The 15,892-nt window shown below is 38.6% G+C and overlaps 1 protein-coding gene across 2 annotated transcripts; it reads right to left on the bottom strand.

The window, feature by feature from the left end:
• Positions 1 to 4,984: 4,984 nt before the first annotated feature.
• On the bottom strand, positions 4,985 to 15,666 carry CACYBP (calcyclin binding protein). 2 transcript variants are annotated; one of them, XM_036918116.2, is made up of 6 exons: positions 15,503 to 15,666; positions 11,185 to 11,404; positions 8,547 to 8,643; positions 8,231 to 8,330; positions 6,756 to 6,853; positions 4,985 to 5,541 (listed from the first exon to the last, which is right to left on the bottom strand). In XM_036918116.2, the coding sequence occupies exons 2-6, from the start codon at positions 11,288 to 11,290 to the stop codon at positions 5,385 to 5,387; spliced, it is 558 nt and encodes a 185-aa protein (XP_036774011.2). In that variant the 5' UTR covers positions 11,291 to 11,404; positions 15,503 to 15,666; the 3' UTR covers positions 4,985 to 5,384. The 2 variants fall into 2 exon arrangements, with proteins under 2 accessions (XP_036774011.2, XP_036774010.2); XM_036918115.2 differs by lacking the exon at positions 15,503 to 15,666 and adding an exon at positions 15,087 to 15,262.
• Between the last annotated feature and the right edge of the window lie 226 nt (positions 15,667 to 15,892).

The raw sequence follows: 15,892 nt of genomic DNA, 5'->3' as shown, positions 1-15,892 counted from the left end.
GGGCAACAAAACATCCACGGATGCAGAAGATTTCTCTCAAAACCGGGGGGTGAGGTTCTAAGCCTCACCTCTGTTGATCCCCAAGTTCTCACCTGATGGCCCCCCTGCGAGTGTGCCTGTCTTAGGTTGTTCCTCCCTTGAGGAATCTTACCCGAGTATATTGACTTTATCCTTTGACTTTACTGAATTCATTATTAGTTCTTTGGTGGTGTCTTTAGTATTTTCTATATATAGTATGTTATCTGCATATAGTGACAGTTTAACTTCTTCCTTACCAACTGGGATGCCTTTTTTTTTCTTGTATGACTGCTGTGGCTGGGACGTCCAGTACTATGTTGAATAAAAGTGGTGAGAGTGGGCACCCTTGTCTTATTCCTTCCTCATCTTAGAGGAAAAGCTTTTAGCTTTTTCACCATGGAGTATGTTAGCTGTGAACTTGTCATATATGGCCTTTACTGTGTGAAGTATGTTCCCCTTATACCCAGTGATCATGAATGGATGTTGAATTTTGTCAAATGCTTTTTTAATTGAGATGATCATGTTATTTTTAGCCTTTGGTTATCTGGTGTATCACATTGATGGATTTATGGATACTGAACCATCCTTGCATTTCTGGACTAAATCCTGCTTGGTCATGTGAATGATCCTTTGATGTATTTTTAAATTCAGTTTGTTAATATTTTGTTGAGGACTTTTGCATCTACATTGGGGATATCGGTCTATAATTTTCTTTTTCTGTACTATCTTTGGTTTTGGTAAAGATTAATGCTGGCCTTGTAGAATGAATTTGGAAGCTTTCCTTCCTCTTCTGTTTTCTTGGAAAAGTTTGAGGAGAGGTATCAGCTTTTGTTTAAGTGTTTGTAGAATTCACCCATCAAGCCAACTGGTGCTGGACTTCTGTTTCTTGAGTATTTTTTGATTATCAATTCAATTTTAATAGTCTGTTCAGATTTTCTGTATCTTCCCATTTTAGTCTTGGAAGTTTGTATGTTTCTAGGAATTTATTCATTTATTTTAGGTTGTCCAATTTGTTGGCATATAATTTCCCAAATTCTGTTGTAATCCTTTCAGTCTCTGTGATGTCAGTTGTAACTTCTTTCATTTGTGGTATTTTTTAGTCCTTTCTCTTTTTTTCTTGATGAATCTGGCTAAGGGTTGTCAATTCTCATTATCTCTTCAAAGAACCAGCTCTTAGTTTCATTATTTTTTCATTGTTAGTCTCTTATTTCATTTATTTCTGCTCTGATCTTTTTTATGATATCCCTTTCCAACTTTGGCCTTCTTTTTTTCTAGTTCCTTTAAGGTTAGATTGAGATTGTTCTTGTTTCTTGAGACAGGCTTGTTTGTATCTCCATATATTTTTTTATTTCCCCTTTGATTTGTTCACTGATCCATTAGTTGGTTAGTAGCATGTTGCTTAAACTCCATGTTTGTGTTCTGTCCAGCTATTTTTTGTAATTGATTTTAGTTCACATAATTGTGGTCAGAAAAGATGCTTGATATAGTTACAGGTCTTTGTAAATTTATGGAGACCTGTTTTGTGACCTAACATTTGATCTATACTGGAAAATATTCCATGTGCACTTGAAAAGAATATGTATTGTGCTTTTGGATGGAATGTTCTGTATTTCTGTTAAGGCCATCCAGTTTAATGTGTCATTCAAAGCCACTGTTTCCTTATTTTCTGTGTGAATTATCTATTCACTGATATAACTGGGATGTTAAGAGTATCTTACTTTTATTGTAATACTGTCAGTTTCTCCCTTTATGTCTATTTATTTGTTTTAAATATATAGGTGCTCTTGTGTTGGGTGCATATTTACAATTGTTATATCCTCTTGTTGGACTGATCCCTTTGTCATTATGTAATGCCCTTATTTTTGTTACTTTGTTTTGAAATCTATTTTGTCTGAGTATTGCTACTCCTGCTTTTTTTTTTTTGCCTCCATATCCATATGCATGGAATATCATTTTCCATCCTTTCAGTTTTAGTCTGTGTGTCTTTAGGTCTGAAATTAATCTCTTGTAGGCAAGATATATGTGGGCTTTGAATTTATGCATTCAGCCACCCTGTCTTTTCACTGCCACATTTAGTCCATTTGCATTTAAAATGATCGACAGTTATATACTACCATTTTGTTAATTGCTTTTTGGTTGCTTTTGTAATTCTGTTCTTTTGCTCTTTGCTCTTCTGAAAATAACTAACATAATGGCTGATAGCTTTTTTTTGTATCTAGCATAGGTTTCTGGTTTGTGGTTACCTTAAAATTCACATGTGACATCCTAAGTATATAGCAGTCTATATTAAAGTTGATGGTTGCTTAAGTTCAAACACATTCTAACAGCCCATTTTTACTCCCCTCCCCTAAGTTTTATCTATATGATGTCCTATTTTACACTTTGATTCCAACTAATTTTTTTTTATTTAACTACTTTTGTCTATTAACCTTCAAGCTAGCATTTATGATTGATGTATTATTTTTACTGTATGTTTGCTTTTACCAGTGAAGTTTTTTCCATTTGTAATTTTCTTCCAGTTAAGGCCTTTTCTTTTCCTCTTAGAGAAGTCCCTTTTAACACTTCTTGTAAAAGTGAACTCCTTTCACTTTTGTTTATCTGGGAAAGTCTTTATTTCTCCTTCAATTCTGAATGATAAACTTGCTGGGTAGAGAATTCTTGGTTGCAGATTTTTTTCCTTTCAGCACTTTGAATATATCATGCCAATACCTTCAGGCCTATAAAGTTTCTGATGAACTATAAGCTTCTAGCCTTAAGGATTTCCCCTTGTATGTAACTCATTGTTTTGCTGCTTTAAGATTCTCTCTTTATAATTAATCTTTGACACTTTAATTACTGTGTATCTTGGTGTGGACCTCCTTGGGTTCATTTTGTTTGGGGTTCTGTTTTCTGCACCTTAGTATCTGTTTTCTTCCCCCAAGTTAGGCAAGTTTTCAGCTATTATTTCTTCAAGTTTTCTGCCTTTTTTCTTCTCCTCTTGGGCCTCCTGTAATGCAACTGTTATTAGATCATTTGATGTTGTGGTAGAGGTCCCTTAACCTATCCTTATTTTTCAAAAATTTTCCTTTTGCTATTCTACTATTACCCTGTCCTCCAGACAGACTTGATATGTTCTTCTCTTCTGCATCCTCTAGTCTGCTTTTGATTCCCCCTCGTGTACTTTTCATTTATTGTATTTGTCATCTGTGACTGGCTCTTTTTCATATTTTCCATCTAATTGCTGAAGTCCTCCCTGAGGTCATCCACTTCTCTCTGAAGTAAGGTTATCTTTATAACCATTGCTTTAAACTACTTATCAGATAGACTGCTTAGCTTGGTTTCATTCAGTTGAGTTTTGTCTTGTTGTTTGGAGTATATTCTTGTCTTTTTTTTTTTCCCCCAGTGAATTAGGTGAGACAGCTTCCTCTCCCAGCCTTGAGCATGTGGTCTTGTCAGAACATCCCATTAAGATTGTGTGCACCTGGCAGCTTTGGCTGGGTTGCTGAAGCCCCAGGAGGCTCAGGCCAAGTGGTCCTGTGGGGCATTCCATGTTGGTGCTGCTCAGGGAAGGGGGCCAAATGCACATGGGCATGGGTTTAGGAGTTCCGGGGTGCTCTCTCCAGTGAAGTCCACTGTGTGTGGATTAGGGTAGTCAGAGGCCGAGGTGGGGAAGAGTCTTCCCCAGTGTGCACCTCACAGCTGTCCCTTTGGCAGGTCTTCCAGATCTTTTGGGCTGAGTGGGGCTGCTTGGTGGGTTTATCTGAATATATTGTTGCTGGAGCTTCTCGAGCTTACTAAGGTGGAGGGAGAACACACAATGGCACTTGCCAGCACCTCTGATGCTGGAGGGAGTCCCTTTAAGCTCCCCTGCTGCTTGGTGTATACTAAAGTAAGTTGACTTCCTTCACTCAGCCCCTCAGTTCTTCCACAGAAGGAATTGTTCTGTATGTAAGTATAGATTCAGTGTATATGTGGGAGATGAGTTCAGGCTCTTTCTGTGCAACTATCTTTTATCTTCCTCCCTATTCATTGCTTGGTTCTGAACTGTCACTGCTTTTAAGACTTCTTGGTGGACCTTACTAGAAAATGTGGATCTTTTTTTTTTTAAAAAAATATGCCTAAATGTTAAGTTTATGTTGATTGTATACTTGTAAAAATCTTAGCTCCTAACATCCATCAATTTCATTACTGCTTAGTTTCAGTATAGTGAGCTTGCTTCTACTAACTCTGGTGAGTGCGGGGCAAGATTTCTGTATAGTTGTCCTTAGACTCCATCTCAGAAAATACTGTGTTCTAAAGTCACCTGAAAATGTTTTAACAACTTGATATGCATTAGGTTTGTTTTCAAATTTGGGGAGGTTCTTATTTAGCTTTTAAATTTTAGGTAGGTCTAAACAACTATAGAGTACTTACACAGATCCCCCCTCTTTCTTCCATACAGTTGAAGGTATGGGGAACTATCATGTGCCAACATCACAACTTTAATTATATAGAGGCTTTGTAATGTGTTCAGTATTTAATAATAGCTCTTCTGGTTATAGGCTGGTTTATGTTAATTTCAAGCCCTACCAAATTTTACCCTAGCAGTTCTACCAACCAAATTCTTTTAGTCGTAGTAGCTTAATACTCCTGATTTTTCCTCTGTGTTTAACTGCTTTCTTTTACTTATAACAGCAAATATCTCCAATACAATGTGAGGACAAGATCGTAGGTATTTTGCTTTTACTCCTGAATTTAGAGGGGGAGAGTAATTCCCTATGAAATCCCTGTAAGTGATCAGATTCATAGCTAAAAAGTAATTAGTCCTATACAAGATGTCTTTGTCTAGATTTAGCTTCAATTTATTCATAAATATATTTTAATCTGGAGAAAAATGCTTGTGACTGGATTATTAGTGTGTGGTGACACATGGTGTATGCATTAAGCTGCTAACAGAAAAGAAAGATCAACCTATACAGCAGCCTTGAAGCACAAGCACAAACTGGCATTTTATGCAAAAATTCAGGTTTTATTTTTAATAATTCTTACACTGGAGGGAGCTGATGTCAGGAACTTAAAAGCAAACAATAACTTTTCTATCTCTACATTGAACAATGGCATTTGCATTAGTCAAGACTTGCTTTTTTACATTTCACACAGAAATGCATTATTAATCTTTCTTGAACAAAATGACCAGGTTACTAAGGAAACCATCTTTGGAGGAAGTGTTTAATAAGTGTATTTTATTTAAATAAATCCTCCAGACAGAATGAAATGGAGAATTTACTGCCTTTACTTAGGAGGCTGTGTAAATGGTTATCTGTCAGATGTATCTGTGCAACTCACCAAATTTCTTTATTGAAAACATAATATTTCCACATCACAGTTACCAAATGGACTTTAAAGTCTCAAAATTCTGTGTCTCCTTTGGCTTGCTTCTCTCTTGATTCCACCCAGGCTTTATTAATGGTTCGCTTCATATCATCATCTCCATCTTCATAAATTTTCTTTAGAACATTCATCAATCCCTCACTAGGGTCTGTTTCATTGTCATAGGAGGGTTTTCTGTTAAAATACACAATCAATAATGGAGATATGTGTACATATATCAATGATCCCATTTACTGCCAAATTTTGTTATGTGTAATTTCTAGGTATGGAATGATACAAATCAGGTTAACACTGGTAGGAAGTGGAGGGGTGGAGACAATTAAAATAGCACAAAACTCATCTTAATGAAAATATACACACACGTTTGAAAGAGTGATAATCAAAACAGTAAGAGGTTATGTGATACTGGGATGTAAATAAGCCATTTACTTTTCTGTTTTAATTTTTTTAAAGTGTATTTTCTCATATAATTTGAAAAATACACTTTCACTAAGGGAAAAAACACAAACAGGTAACATGTGAACACATACTGAAGCTCAGACATTTTTAAATTAGAAAAACCCTCCTCTTAAGCCTGAGATAGATGGGTCTGGACCTGGTGTTAAAAAAAAGCACAGTCCTTAATGTAGTCAATACCTCTAGCTGAATCAATGCCCAACTGGGCCTTTTAACTTTAATTCTTCATTCACCTCATTTATTGTCAGATTCTGTACTGGGCACTGGAGATAAAGTTACAGTTAAGCCAGGGTCCAGTACTCGGGTAATTCACTCTAGATTTAAAATCAGTTCTACATGCAGTGCCTAACTCTAGCCAATCAATCACATCCTAAATGTACGCTATCAGAAGGGAAGAGTGAGAGAAATGTGTATGGCTAATGATTCTACATATCACCACTGGAAGAGAAAGAAAATTTCAAGCAGAGGAATGTTTCAACTAGAATGGAAATTATCTTGAGTATTTTTTTTCCTATTTTATTCTAAGAAAAAATATTTATTCAGTCTTTTTCACTCTACACCAGTGACAGTAAAACTACCTATCAGAAACTTCTGCATAATTAAAAAACCATACATGTTATTATCTGGGCCTCTCTGGTACTACTGAAATGAAATTTCTGGGAATATGCACAGTATTTACATGGAAGGACTACTGGCCTACAATTAAGAACGAGTACGAAAGAGCCAGCCAAACCTATAGACTCTTCACAACGCTACTTGCTGGGCCCTCCCCGCGTGGGTCTTGACAGGATATATAAGATAACAAGGTCAGTCATGGATATTAGGAGGTTAAGTGGTCAGATCACAGACTAACTGTTTTGTCCATAAACTACTAAAAATGTTTAAGCCCACAGAGTACATTAAAGTTCTTAAGGAGGTGAAAGCAGACTCACTCTTTCTCTTTGCATTCCTTCTCAACCTGAGTCAGGTAGTCCCACCGTGTGTTTTCCACTTTCTTTCTACATAAGATAAGAACTGTATCTGTCTTGACCTGGAAGAAAAGTAGGAAAACAGGTATAATTCAGAACACATGGAGATAACCATGAATATTTAGAAATTTATTTAGTTGATCAAGTTACTATTATGTGTAGGATCTGTTTTAGGTGCTAGTGATACATTTATAACTAGGTCAGAATCTGTACACTCAAGGAAAAATACCTTAAGTGAGTAAAAGTGGAATACCTTCAAAACTCAGTGCTATCAAGGCAAAGAGGGTGGAAATGGGCTGAGGGAAGAGCTTCACTAGGAAGAGCTCTGAAGGGAAATCTGAGCTATGGCCCAAGATCTGGGGGGGGGGAAAGGGCCTCACAGGCAGTTACTTCAGCAAGGAAAAAGGATCCAAGAAGGAATGATTACGGAGTTGGAACAAAAGGAATGACTAGATTTTGGTGATTGAAGAAGGTAAGAGGGATCAGAGAGAGGAAATCAAATTATGTAAGGCAGAACGCATTGATAAGGAGTCTGGAAGCTGGGAAAGCAGAACAAGAATGTACAACTCAAGCAATGATCCATACACCACCTAATGTCTTTTGAATATCCTTCAACTCTGGGATTAGTGGATGAAGAAGGGAGCCCTGAAACACAGTTAACACTCTAAAATTACCTTTAAGCTGCTTCAAAACTGTCTAATAAATACAGATGGCAAAATGACACTTCCATATACCAGATGCATTAAACTTCATTTATTCAAATTAGGTAGAAAAGAGGGATTATCTGAATTAGTGAAAAGTATGAAATCTTAAATATTTCTTTTTATAGCTTCTAACTGCAACTAGACCAAATAGTTAAGTCCTTTTTATGTATAAAAAGTTACACGTTGTGCTGACAGCAGCTACCATTTAAGCACTTTATGTGTACTGCATTTCAGTCTATCATTTCAACTTTGTGAAATTATTATTTCAATTACACAGGCAAGGAAGGAAACAGGCAGAGTGAATCAGTGAGTTGCCAAAGGTCACCGAGTAAGTGGCAAAAAAAAAAAAACTGCTATCAAATCTCAAGTCTTACTCTTAACCATTTAAAAGTTTATTTCCCTCCCAATTTTAATGCACTATTCTCACAATAATCTGCTCTTCTAGAGCAGGAGTTAGCAAACTTTTTTTGTAAAAGACCAGATAGTATTTCAGGCTTTGTGGGCATAAGGTCTGTTGCAGCCACCTGGCTCTGCTATCATAGCACAGAAGCAACCAGACAACACATATACACAAAAGCTTGGGGATGCACAAATAAAACTTTGTTTTTAAAACAGTCAACAGGCAGTAGTAGTTTGCTGATCCTGTTAGAAGATAAATTCTAGTTCCTCTCAATTCTAAATTGCCCAGGTTCAATTTAATAAGGCTTGATAATATGACAAAAACAGTACACTTACTTTTTTTGAACTGCCTTCCACAGAGATGGGTTTCAAGAGATTGTTCACAATCATGGAATAACTCTTCCCATTTAGATTCTTTACCAAAAGATCAAATGACCTACAGCACAACAGTGAACACATATTATCTTTTGGGTTCTATGAAAGATGCTCTACAGTTCTTGTGGAAAAAAGCCACCAGTTTTATTTTAGGATATGCATTTAGCCATGCAGATGATATTCGACTCACCCCTTCAAAGCAGGTGCAAGGGATAACTGAATTCTTAAGGCAATCTCTGACTTATTGATCACTGTCTTCCCAGTTGTGGAAACTCACCTCTCTGTGAAATGCACCTGCACATTCTCAGCAGGGACTTGATGAACTCCAGTCAGAGAGACATAGATTTTCACAAACTTCTCTGACTGATCCCATCCTAGTAACAACAAAAAATGGAATGTGAGTAAAGTAATTCTCGCTCTAGAACAACAAATATGTATGATCCATAATAAAACTCAATAAAATGAAAACCCAGTAACAGAACATGAAAAAAATAAAAATACAAGGAATTTTCTAGATAGGGAAATTGAGCTTCAAGGCAGTTAGGTAATCTACTCTAAGTTAGGCATCTACCTAATGGTAGAACTTGGCTTCAAATCAGACCCATTTTCTTATATCTTAGAAAGATATTATGATCATTAAATACATTCTTTAAGAACAGCTCATTTCCCTTTTGGAAACTGTTTTGTCCTATACCTGAATATTGATAATGCTCCACTAAGCTGGATGGCTAAATATCAGTATTATCCCGTTCCATAATTTCTACTTCTCCAAGCAGTTCAACAAATGCAATCTTAGCTTCCTCAATTCCCTTCCCTGACAAGGTAGAATATAAATTTTTAGAGTCCAACTCATCCAAATCTAATTAAGACTACTAAAGACTACCCTACCAGTATCTACTAAATGCCATTGCAGCATATAGTATCAAATTGAGTCTCTAACCTCCATGGTCAATGCAAATCATACAAATATTACATAAATAGCCTATTACGTTGTAAAAAAAAAATGTAAATGTATGTATATATATATAATCCATCCTCACTGCTATATAATAGATATGTAGTGTTAATCAAAAAGATGCCCTAGAGGGTTCTGTAGAACTTCATCTATTTTCTTCCTGTCCATTCAATCCATCCTCCTTGATAGCTTTTTCTCCCTAAACACAAATCTATGTTCCCAGTTAATATGCCACAATCCTACCACCTTCAGACCAGTTTGCTACAGTCAACTAAGTATATAGTGTCTCCCCTATAGTACATCTCTTGAATGAGAGACACATTTTTTAACTTATTTTTATTAAGATATGATTGATATACACTCTTATGAAGGTTTCACATTAAACACAATGTGGTTACTACATTTACCCATATTATCAAGTCCCCACCCATACTTCAATGCAGTCACTGTCCATCAGTGTAGTAAGATGCCACAGATCCACTATGTGCCTTCTCTGTGCTACACTGCTCTCTGCGTGATCCCCCACACCAAGTGTACCAAACATAATACCCCTCCTCTTTGGTAACCAATAGTTCATTCTTGGAGTCTCTTGAGTCTACTACTATTTTGTTCCTTCAGTTTTGCTTCATTGTTCTACTCCACAAATGAGGGAAATCATTTGGCATTTGTCTTTCTCTGCCTGGCTTATTTCACTGAGCATAATATCCTCTAGCTCCATCCATGTGGTTGCAAATGATAGAATCTGTTTCTTTCTTACTGCTGAATAGTATTCCATTGTGTATATGTACCACATCTTCTTTATCCATTCATTTACTGACACTTACGATGCTTCCATATCTTGGCTATTGTAAAAAGTGCTGCGATAAATTATAGGGGTGCATATGTCTTTTTGAATCTGAGAAGTTGTATTCTTTGGGTAAATTCCAAGGAGTGGGATTCCCGGGTCAAATGGTATTTCTATTTTTAGTTTTTTGAGGAGCCTCCATATTGCTTTCCACAATGGTTGAACTAGCTTACATTCCCACCAGCAGTGTAGGAGGGTTCCCCTCTCTCTGCATCCTCGCCAGCATTTGTTGTTCTTAGTCTTCTCGATGCTGGGAGACACATTTTGCTTCTATTACAATATTCAAAATACATACCTGTGCCTTTCATGTATCTATCCATGTCCTTTGCACATGCAATTCCCTTCCTTTTTTCACATTTGAACTCACCCTCCGAACTCCAAAGTCTCTTCTAACTCCCTGACTATTCCTGTCCAGCAGAATTACTTCATCAGCTGTATTGCTGTAATATTTGATACTCTATTCAGTCAAGCAATTATTTACTAAGTACATACTACTTCTAGGTACTGCGAGCATGAAGGGAAAGATCATCCCTGCCCACTGAAAGCTCATCGCTCAGATTCAAGGTATACTGCCCCAAAACAAAAACGTTTATAGGGGTGGTATTATTTCACTGTTATGGTCTTATAACACATATGCTATGTATTAGTCTTATGTCTGTGTCCCTACACCAAGAACAAGTATTGGGTCCTGATAACTGTTGTATATCCACAATCTAAGGACAACAGTGGCACATATTAGGTGTTCAAAAATGTTTCTTGAGTTTAACAGGATTCCTTTCCTCAGTTAATACTGATTGTCTAGCAAAGTACAAGGCAAAACAAGATGAAAAAAACAAAACAAAACACCAAAAAGCTGTGTTCCTTATATACTAAACATATTTCAGAACAGGTTCCTTCTTATTGCTATTCATCATTGTAATATATCATCTTGCACTCCTGTTAATAGCTTCTAGAATGTATCCTTTCCATCTCTTAAAAAGCACCTTACTAAGAACTAATGTACCTTCTCTTTCAAACCACCAAAAACAAAACTGTTAATTAAATTTGTTAGTGGGCCACAACTGAGGAATAGGTTGCTCAAAGGCAAAGAGCTGGATGTAGGGGAGTGAGTCTTACCGTAATTACTGATTTTCACTGTATATCCCGTTGTAATGGGGGCGACCACAGCAGCTGGCTTTTCATTGTCAAGAGGTTCTGCTTTCCTCTGTGATTTCTGTTGCATCTTGTTCTTGATTTCTGTCTCAATCTTGGATTTTTCAGCTGTAAGGGCATCATGTATTCTTTTTCTAGTGGCCTTTTCCAGCAGCACCTTCACCTCTTCTAGATCTTTCTGTAGCTGTGTTAAAAGATAGGTTAGCTAATGATAAATAATAGTTTAATATTTTGCCTCTGGGTCATTTCAATTTACTGAAATAAGAGCTAAGAATCAAGAGGTTCGTTTACATTTTCTAGGGCTGGGCTCCAACTTGGATTCCTTCCTGCAGCCTATTCAATAACACCAGCTCCCTCCCACCCCACCCCTTGAGGAAAACTTATGCTTGAAGTAAGGTAATCAAGCCTAAAATTTCCAGTTTGGTAGATTCCTATCTACCTTTGTTTCACAGCATTTTGTTTGTAAGATACTTTCGTGAATTATAAACGCAGGTGAAAAAATTATTAAATAAAAAAAAGCTCATGAATTTCCTTACAATATCCAGATTTAGGCATCAGATACTAGAGTTTTTAAAAATAATAAAACTAAAAAAATGAGTGAATACACGGGGAGTGTTGAAATGCTACAGCAAGTTTACCAGGGTAATCTACTCTATCCATGATTGTTCCTGACTTCCTACCCCAAATACCCAAATACCACACACAAAAGCTCGAATTAAAAAAATATATATTTAAAAAATAAAGATATTTCTACTTTTAAGAAAAAGTCTCATTCAGAAGCTCTGGGTTAATCTTATAGTTAAAAGTCTGGGACTTGGTTGCACAGTAGAGGAAAAAAACCTGGACCAACAATCCAAAATGCAACACACTCCTGGGTCACTGAGAAAGCCACCTGTTCTTTTTCTTATGCCAATACACTGCCTACTGGAGTCTATTTCTACTTCTTTCTTTCTAGAGAGCCAACATTTATGAAAATCAACAGTTAAAGATGCTGTTAGAAAATTAACGGGCTTAAGTTTTTCTCCCAGTTATCCTGACATACTGCAAACATGTAAGAGCTTTATAAGCAAGAGGGATTCATTTTTTAATTAAAATACACTTATATCCTCTGGCTTGATCCTAGCATTTGACATTATACATTATAGCCTGAGATCATATAAAAGGCTCAATATAAAAACTTTTAAAGTGCTCAATAACTCAGTGTAGTATCTGAAGAACAGAGTATGAAAGTCTTTGTTTTTTAGCAGTCTTATAAAATGCAAGAAAAACCAAATGTTTTTCTTTTACCACCCAAGTCTTTTATTATCTGATACAACTCACACAATGCTGTTTCACCAATCTGTACCTGAAAACATGGTTAGTCAAACTGTGCCCAACCTAAACAAACTCTACTCTCCCCAAACTATTTCTAAGATAAAAAGATTATGCAAACTCCTCTTTTAAGCATAAAAACAAGATGCTTTAGTTCAATCCTTTTTATTATAATGGTTTTAAAATTTCACACTCATTCTAATACCAACATGATAAATATACTGAAATATAAAATAAGCATATTTGTTCCCAGAGTCAGGGTTTAGTTTAAAACAACAAAAAAAGAAAATGTATCACGCCGAATAAACACGAGCTTTTACTTCTTGAATGGAATAGGAACCCTTTTTCTATCAGATTCAGAAAAGAACTCAGAATTAAGCCAGGGGTTCCCAGGCCCTCTTCATGGCCAGTTTTTCTCTCTGGAGGACTACAAAACACGGTATCCGCTGGAATCTGAAGCAATTTACAGCAAGCCCGTTTTAGGTAATTCCTCAGTTCTTCTATACGCAGATATGAAACCAGTACAATTGATCCCTTCACTGCTTTTCCTGAACACATAACTTTAAGCTGTCTTAGACTCAGCAGTTTCTCATCTAATTTATCCTGGCACTCATTTGTTTTCCTCATGTAAATCTCACATCCCTTTCATCCCCACACATAACACATTCAAGCTTTATCTTCTATTTCCAAATTTTTCACTAGGAGACATTTTAAAACCAAAGTTCCTCAAAATGGGCAAAGGACTTGAACAAATTATTTCTCCAAATATACACAGATGATCACCAAGCACATGAAAAGATGCTCGTATCAGTCATTAAGAAAATGCACATCAAATCCACAATTAAATAGTTCGCACCCACCAGGATGGCTACCACCACGATCCAGAAAATAACAAGTATTGACAAGGATGTGCAGACCTTAGACCCTTCTTATGTTGCCTGTGGGAATGTAAAATTGTGCAGTCACTCTGGAAAGGAATTTAGCAGTTTCCCAGTTACGGTATGACCCTGCAATTCAGCTTCTACAGAACTGAAAATATATGTCCACATAAAAAACTGTACACTGTATAATCACAGCAGCATTGTTCACAACAGACAAATGGAAACAATCCAACTGTCCACAACTGATGATTAAATATACAATATATATCATACAAAAGAAATACATGCTACACCACGGATGAACTTGAAAACATGTGCTACATGAAATAAGCCAAAAAAGCAAAAGGCCATATATTATAAGACTCGCAGATTAGGCAATCCAGAGGCAGAAAGTCGATTAATAGTTACTGGGGGGGAGGAGGGAGACTGACTGATCAATAGACACTTAATAGGCTTCTTTTGGGGATGATGAAAATGTTCTGGAATTAGATAGTGGTCATAGTTGCACAATACTGAATATACTAAAAAGCACTTAACTGTACTCTGAAATGTTAACAGCAGCAATAAAATGCAAAGTGTCTATATTTTTAATTGAGAAAGTCCCTTACTTTGAAGATTAACAGAGCCATCCACATGTACCCCCGTAAAGTCACTTCAAAGATTCCTTCCTCAGGACACATGGTACCATAACGCCTATCTTCAACAAATAAAGTTGTGGCAAGTTATCCAGAATAATACTTACACGCACACTTTCTCATTTAAAGCAGATTCTTCTACTTAAAAAGTCAAATGTGCGATTTCCCAGACTGTTCACATTAAAGAACAGATTTCCAGAAAACAAATCTAGCTAACAGATGCCCAGTACTTCACTGTGAACAGTATTATGTATTGACATCTACTTAGGCCAAGAAAACAGCAATGTAAGCATTACAATTCCCAGTTTGTAACCGCACAAAGTTAAGCCTCCCCTGTTAAGAGTTTACATAGCTTGGGGGCGGGAGGCTATTTCCCACCACTAGTTAAAACCAACTTGCCATTTACTTGTTTATAAAAAACGCGTATGGCAGATTGCTGTTTGCCAAGCAATGTTTTAAACACTTAGTACTACTATACTACTTGGTTTTCAAAACCTTATGAAACCTATGAGACGGATTCTACCGTGGCACAGAGCAGCACTGTAACTGAGGAACACAGCTACTCATTAAACGTAGAGAGAACATGACTCGGTGCGTGCCGGATTATACTTCACACCTTCCAATACTTCTGCCAGAAAACTGACACCTGGTTTTTGCAATCAGCCATAATTTAATGAAGCTTCACGCCCTAGGGCGAGCACAACGGGAACGCCAAGGCAGGGACCCGAGGAAGACGTGAAAGTGACCAGCTCGCTCAGGTCCGCCACCGGCGCTGCTGCAGCCGAGAATCGCCACAGCCCACTCGCCAGCACCGCGCCCAGCGGCAACTCCCCGCGCAGCTTAAACCCAGGGCCCGCAGGCCCGTCCCCGCCGAGGCCGCAGCAGGTGGGCGGGCGGAGCCTGCGCGGTGAGCGGACGCCCGACGGCGCAGGCAGGAGGCCGAGGCAACCTCCGTGCGCTCAGCACAGGAAACCGCGGCGGGGGACGGAGGCCAAAGCCCCTGCTGACCGGGTGAGGAGGATGGAGCCGGACCCCTTACCTCTTCCGCAGCTGAAGCCATTCCGGCTGGGTCCGTAAGGCCCAAGCTACAACCGCGCAGGGGAGGCCGGAAACGCCGCACCCAGAGCTGAGGCCGAACCGCACAAGCCGCAACCTCCGCGCACACCCGCTCCCTGCACGCGGCGCCTCTGGAACCTTCGCAAGGCCGTCGGCCCCGCCCCTAGTTCCGCCCGCCCCACTCGGCCCCGCCCTACCGAGCCTGGCCCCGCCTCGCCCCCTAGGAACGCGTGACTCTCGCGAGCAAACCGGAAGTTCGAGAAGAGTTAACGCCTCTTCCTCCCTGCCCGGGCAACTGTATGGCTTATACTTAGATCGCCTAAATTCTGGCTGCGCAGTCGCATCTCGAAACGGCCGCCTTCGCGTACCTTAACCCAATCCCGGAAATAACGTACGTACCTGTGAGATCTAAATCGGAAGTTGACTAGAGAGTCGGCTACTTCCGTGCCCTCTAGGACACCAGGCCAACTGGGAAGCCGTCTTGCCGGAGGTTAATCTGGGAGCTGCTGAGAGAAAAGGCCAAAAAAGGGTAGAAGAGACAGCCCATTTATGTTAAAACGGGAACACCAAGGTCTTGAGTGTGGAAGGTCCTGAAGGGAACAGTTGTTCATTGGCTCTGGTCCCGGAGGCGTCACCGCTAGTCAGTGTTACGAGTGATGACGTCATACCACGGTGGGTGGCGGGGTTTGGCTAGACACGTGAAGGGCCCGGCGGCGCCGCGGGAATAGACTCGGGGTGGTAAGATTTCGGTTCTTGGTGGCTGTTGTGCGCTTGCCGCCTTCTCGCGGA

The sequence above is a fragment of the Manis pentadactyla genome, chromosome 9 (assembly GCF_030020395.1).
Source record: "Manis pentadactyla isolate mManPen7 chromosome 9, mManPen7.hap1, whole genome shotgun sequence".
Lineage (NCBI taxonomy): Eukaryota > Metazoa > Chordata > Mammalia > Pholidota > Manidae > Manis > Manis pentadactyla.
This window is presented reverse-complemented; position numbering and strand designations above follow the sequence as displayed.

Coding starts and splice junctions, on each gene's coding strand:
- CACYBP (XM_036918115.2), bottom strand. CDS start 15,107: ATGGCTTCAGCTGCGGAAGAG. Junction 6,854..8,230: donor TGGAAGGCAGTTCAAAAAAA/GTAAGTGTACTG, acceptor CTTTTCTTCCAG/GTCAAGACAGATACAGTTCT. Junction 5,542..6,755: donor AAGGAATGCAAAGAGAAAGA/GTGAGTCTGCTT, acceptor GTATTTTAACAG/AAAACCCTCCTATGACAATG.